The 6,005-nt window shown below is 33.2% G+C and overlaps 1 protein-coding gene across 1 annotated transcript in view; it reads right to left on the bottom strand.

Annotated features, from left to right (window-relative positions):
* Positions 1–271: 271 nt before the first annotated feature.
* Positions 272–6,005, bottom strand: part of LOC145014724 (Insulinase (Peptidase family M16) family protein) — a 6,574-nt gene continuing 840 nt past the window's right edge. The window contains exons 3-25 of the mRNA XM_078973152.1: positions 5,556–5,623; positions 5,310–5,401; positions 5,127–5,200; positions 5,005–5,048; positions 4,859–4,910; positions 4,615–4,737; positions 4,419–4,531; positions 4,094–4,349; positions 3,892–3,977; positions 3,726–3,812; positions 3,505–3,608; positions 3,333–3,435; positions 3,154–3,249; positions 2,867–3,056; positions 2,625–2,686; positions 2,283–2,387; positions 1,969–2,170; positions 1,674–1,882; positions 1,454–1,578; positions 1,298–1,349; positions 1,001–1,087; positions 776–898; positions 272–678 (exon numbers count right to left, since the gene is read on the bottom strand). Of these exons, the coding sequence (XP_078829278.1) occupies positions 436–678; positions 776–898; positions 1,001–1,087; positions 1,298–1,349; positions 1,454–1,578; positions 1,674–1,882; positions 1,969–2,170; positions 2,283–2,387; positions 2,625–2,686; positions 2,867–3,056; positions 3,154–3,249; positions 3,333–3,435; positions 3,505–3,608; positions 3,726–3,812; positions 3,892–3,977; positions 4,094–4,349; positions 4,419–4,531; positions 4,615–4,737; positions 4,859–4,910; positions 5,005–5,048; positions 5,127–5,200; positions 5,310–5,401; positions 5,556–5,623 (2,696 nt within the window). The 3' untranslated portion in view covers positions 272–435. The remainder of the gene's footprint in view (positions 679–775; positions 899–1,000; positions 1,088–1,297; positions 1,350–1,453; positions 1,579–1,673; positions 1,883–1,968; positions 2,171–2,282; positions 2,388–2,624; positions 2,687–2,866; positions 3,057–3,153; positions 3,250–3,332; positions 3,436–3,504; positions 3,609–3,725; positions 3,813–3,891; positions 3,978–4,093; positions 4,350–4,418; positions 4,532–4,614; positions 4,738–4,858; positions 4,911–5,004; positions 5,049–5,126; positions 5,201–5,309; positions 5,402–5,555; positions 5,624–6,005) is intronic.

Raw genomic sequence — 6,005 nt, 5'->3', positions numbered from 1 at the left:
ATTGATATGTATTACACGAAAGATAAAATTGTCACGATTGTTAATATCAACTTTCTTAAAAGTTGAAAGGGATGGTCTTACAGAAGAGGAAGTTTTGAGATGTATACGTTTATACAGCAACAAATTTGTAAGATGAATCCATGTTTCCAAAAGGGATTTTAGAAACAGCATAATTTTAAAATATAGAAGTGGTTCCATGATAAAGATGTAAATATGATTGTTCTTATTATGCGAAAAGTAAAAGTAGTTTTGAGGTGAGGTATAGATAAAATACAAGATAAATAGGGAAATGTGTCATTATGAAAGTAAAAGAGAACAAATCATATGATTCTTGAAGGGAAAACAACTTTGAATCCATAAATTGTAGTGCATATAATTTAATATGTAACAAGCAAGCTCTTTTAATTGTGTTTGATTGAAAATAAATAAAATACCTCAGAGCTTCATATGACCGATACCTCCTTTGAACGACCCGTAAAGAGGCCTCGATCTCCTGAAACTGAAAGCATCTTCAATATTTACAATTTTGCCCTCGCCTGCATCTGCCGTCTCCTCTGTAGCATGTGTGGTCGAGAACACTTGCACACTTAAAGCCTTCTTTTGTGGAGCACCTGCTTTTATATGCTCATCAAAAAATTGGATCATTTCTGCCTTGCTCAACTGCTTCAATGCCGCCACCTGTCTCATTACATTGCCAACGATTAAATTCTGTCTGGATAAATATTATTTTAAAAAGTATTCAAGAAAACGACACAAAGGGCAAATTTGTAAAAACCTCGTGATCTTTCCTATCAAATTTGAGGGTGCCATCTTGGATTTCTCGCCAAAAGTATCCGGATTCTTCTCTCAAGTTCTTGTGCTTCTCAAGCTTCATCTCAATCAGTGCATTAACATTGCTCTGCACCATTATATTATAGATATTCAGATCAATAACAGTATTTCATATTTTCATATGAAAATTCCAAACCGAAAATAATAATTAAAAAACAAGTCTTGTGACCTTGAATTCATCATCTGGCATCTCATAGAGTTTAGTCTCAAACATTTTGAGAAATGCTTGAACCCTTGAATCGATATGTTTAGGGCCCTGTTAAATCCAAGAAACCGGATTAGTATCAATGAATGTCATTGTAATAATTTGTCATACAGTGAATTTTCTCACATATATTTTTGTGTTCTTATTTCTTTATCATCTTTCATTGGGCAAGTTGGAAATGTTTAATACCATTTTCCCAACATTACTCAAGTCATACATATTATACAAATAAATAAATAAATAACATGACAAAGATCACACCTTTACTGTAGATTGTATGATGAACTGCACTCCACGGATGCCAGAATCGTTCCTAATATATTCAATTTCATAAATATTGATTCTCATTAAAAATCCAAAATGAGACTTGGGCCATCATTTATAAAATATAAAAACAAGTGCAAGTGTTTCATATACCTCTGCATAAGCACAGTGATGTAACCAAGCTGCTCAACTGATCTAAGTTGGTGAAAGGCTGGTTGTTTAGCAATAAGAGCAACCAGCTGAAGCTTGATATTCAACTTAAAATCATCCTGATGTACCTGTATATATTAATATTATACACAACATACATACCACAATCAACAATCAACAATCAACAATTTCATTCATCTTATACTTGAAAAAATATGCTTACCTGAATGTAGTGAAGAAGAGCTGAATTTTCATCACTTGGATTCAGACCCTCTTTAGTATAGCAATATGTAACACCCTTTTCTAAGTTGACCACCCTATTTGTCAGATGCTGTGATGGGAATAGAGCTTGAGACAAAGGTTTTGTCCCCTTAAAAAGTACATTTTCAACATGTTGAATCATTAATTCGGCTTCATTCGATTCGATATTCCCTGGTCGTTGGTATAAAGTTATATAAGCTTTAGATAACAAAAGAAGAAAAAAAAAACACGACTGGATATAGTAATGGTATAAAAACCTGCTGCATAGCACTCTATGAAGATTCTTGACAAAATTTGAGGATAAAATCTTGAAAGATGTTCAGGTTCAAGAACTGAAAGAACTTCAAGCTCATCAGTCCAAGGCCATGATCGATCTTTTACAAGTAATGAGCAGTAATACATGGCCTGCTGATATGGCTGTTGAAACTTGTAATTTTCACATTCTTTTATGACCAATTCCTATAAAAAAGGACAAGTAATTACACATGCATACATACATACAAGTAACATGAGATACGAGAAAAGTGGATAGTCATTAACATAAGTAATAACTATACCATTTTTTTTTTACCTTAATCACATTGAACCTGTCCGATTTTACTTCAAAAGTTGTAAATTTCTTAATTACAGTCTCGAGTAAGATCTTCAACTTGTGACTATATCCAGTCAAAGTCACCTGAATCATTAATAAAAACAAGTTCACAAGTAAAGAGTAAGTGTCAAGAGACAAGATATCAATAGTAATAGTAATTGTTATAAAAAAAAAAAAAAAAAAAGAAGTTTTACAATATTAATCAATTTCAACAAATATGTATAGCTGTCCAGATTAAGTGCTTAACCTATTAAGGTCATTAAGTCAAAAAGAAATAACCCCTAAAATAAAATACTATAACTATAGTGAGAAATTGTTTACCTGAAAACCATTATCTGTGTGAGAAATGGCATAATACAGACCAGCAACCTGAGCATCATAAGCTGAAATGTACAAATAACAAGTATTAATAATGTAATATGTAATACCACAATAGTAAACAAATAAATTTGTGAGTTAAATATTATATCAAACAAAAATCATAAAACAGATGCTGTAAAGCTATTTATCAAGTAAAATCAACCGAAAAGTAGATTTAAACTTGTATTGTGACTAACACTAACCGTATTCATTCAAGTAATCCATCAATAACCGTGTAGAAATATCAGTAAGAACATTTGCTTCAGGGGAACTGCCAGTAAATGGGCAGTAAAAATCCAACTTAACATATGCTTTTGGAGTAGAAAACGTTGTGTCAGGCTTATACCACAGCCTTGAATATTCTGATTTCCTCAACAAAACAGGAATATTCACCTGTTTAGAATTTAAAACACCACAACAGAGTTAAATTGGAAGATAATAAGATAATGAGATACGACTTCAAAATTATATCACCAATCACAATTCACACCTTTTCTTTCAGACTCTTAATTGACAAATCAGTAGGTATGAACACATTAGGACTGGGCAAATGTAGGTCTTCTTCAGGAGCTCTTTTCATCCATTCCTGTAATTTATTTACACGTGTGATATTATAAATAATTTTGATTACAAAGTCAAACACATGTAAAGAAAAGTGAAAAGTAATACCTGAATGGTGGAAGCGGTGATTTTTTCAACAGAAAATGCAGTTCCATACCATGGCTCTGTCAGCTCAGTATGTCCATCAAAGTTTGTTGACTCCCAAAAGATTCTGGAAACAGAAGGGCATAATTGAGAAATCATATAAATTTAACAAACTCATTGATAGATGATATGCTACCTGACATTGTTTGGTGTGAGCTCATTTAGTGCAGACTGAATAACTTCAGGGGAAAAAATGGAAGGTAAAGACGATCCAACTAGCCAATCTTTTGAAGGGTATAACTGCAATGTTGTTCAAATAAACAACACAATAATTTCATATATAAGTTTAACTTGCCACAAAAGATTGCTAAGGTTTCTAAAGCAAAAATATGATCATGACACAAAGGTGCAAAATACCTGCATATTTGATGAAATTTTCACCACATAATCAATTGGAGGAATCTTATCCTGATAGTGGAAAGTCATCTCACAGATTGCAGAAAGCTATATGGATCATATATCAAAATAACATCATTAGAAAATTGAAAAAGCATGAACATGATATGATAATATTTGCTGGTACCTCATCAAAGATCCACTTGCAAACACCAGATTGTTGCAAGAGTGTAATGTATTTGAAAAGGAGCCCAATTATAAGTTCAGCATTTTCTGGTGTTTTCATGAAACATATATTACACATGATGTCAGTATCTATTAAAAATGAAAGAAACAAACACACACACACACACACACACAGAGAAGAGTGGAAGACTAGAAACACTGACCATGGCCAGCATCAGTTAATTCAATGACCACTTTAAAGAAAGAGAACTCCATAGTCCAGTCTGATTCACCAGCAGATAAGCTTGTTGCCCAACCCAATTTCTTCAAGACATAGAAGAGGGATCCTTCTCCTTCATGACCAATTAAGTGGCCAAGATACCTACTTGGCCCTTCCATGTAATGATGAATGCAAGGTGTCATTGGCCATGTAATTCTCAGCTTGTGACCACGTTTTACAGGAACAGTTTTCACAATAACCTGATAAATAAATCCAAAATCATACAAATGATACATAAAGCAAAAGAAGCTTGCTTTAAGGACTCAGACCTGAAGATGTTCAGGGGTGCATGGTTGACCAGGGAAACTCGGATGGATGCGGTCAATATTCCTTATTTCTTGGAATTTGCTCAGTACTCTGTTCTCAATTTTATCCAAGCTTTCTGGAGATGATTATATCATATAAAAATGCAATGGGTAGATGATATTTATTCATTAAGGCTATAAAAACATGACACATGCATACCTTTTGCATATATAACAAGATTCATGAGGTTGGCTGAGTAATTTTCTTTGTAGAATTTGAGGAGTTCATCTCTTGTATCTACCCCTCTTGCCTTTGGCTTTACCTCAAGTGTATCCCAGTTCCCTATGAGATACAAAACAATACAGCTGTTATTTAGCAGTTTCAGAAACCTAAATTTAATACAGATATTCCATGATAAATGATCTTTTACAGATTTAAACAAGAAAGAACGTGAAATACTAACCTGTACTGAACTTGTGGTATGGATGACCTTCTTCACTAAGATGTTTTTGCAGCTGCAAAGTATAATTAAGGCAAAGAAGGAAGTTAGATATATTTTTATAACGAATCAACTTAACCACAATCTTGATATGTGAAAATCAACATTACCTGATTTATTCTCCATGCATCAGAGAGTAAATTCTTCTGATTCTCTGCATACAAGAGTGGAAAGAGGTTGTGACTAAAAGTACACTATAATTGAACAACCAACTTGTTAAATCAATGCTGACCAGAGTCAACGGCTTTTATTTCCCTCGTAGTTGCATCAGATGACATTAGTGGTTTGATAAAGAACTGTGCAAATCTATACAACAAAAGACACGATATGAAAACAGATTAGTTTGAATTCTGCAAGGACAAAATGGGAATGCCATGAACTAATTAAAGAATTGTCAAAAACAAGTGAAATGTACCTATCTAAAGCCTCTTCAAAACAGTCAGCATTAACATCAAAGTAGTAATTGGTGTGCTCAGAGGATGTATATGCATTGGTACGACCTCCATGCTATAAGTAGGTAACATATATCTGAGTAAGTGTAATTATTGGATCTGATAATAAGCTAGACAAGAACAGATCATTATATGCATCTCTGTGATTCATCTTCTATGAAAGAACATGAGTACCAAAGGGAAGAATGACAAAGTACAATATCAAGTACCTCGGATATGTATGTAGAATAACTATCCTCCAAAGGGTACTTCTCACTTGCATAAAACAGCATGTGTTCTGCAATTCAATTTTAAAAGAATTAAAATGAGCTTTAAAACATCGGACTCATCAATCTTGAGTTATATTCTGACCTCCAAAACTGAGTATATAGATAATTGTATGAAAATTATAGTCAACAAATCAATTGCAAATGCAACTATGTGATCATATGGACATGTTGGCTTCCCAAAGATTGCATTTCAAATGAATTAAAATTATTGCCTCAAGAGGGTGATTTATAAGCCTCAAAGAGGCAGGCACCCTAACTCATCCAGACAGAAAGAAAGGAATAAGAAGTAATTATGATTGATAAGCAAGTTAATTCATGGAGATTTTAAAAGATCGTATTAACATGAGATTTTGATAGAAATTTACAGGTTTTCAAGGTGAAATCACCTAT

This window comes from Lactuca saligna, chromosome 9, assembly GCF_052625555.1.
Source record: "Lactuca saligna cultivar CGN05327 chromosome 9, ASM5262555v1, whole genome shotgun sequence".
NCBI lineage: Eukaryota > Viridiplantae > Streptophyta > Magnoliopsida > Asterales > Asteraceae > Lactuca > Lactuca saligna.
This window is presented reverse-complemented; position numbering and strand designations above follow the sequence as displayed.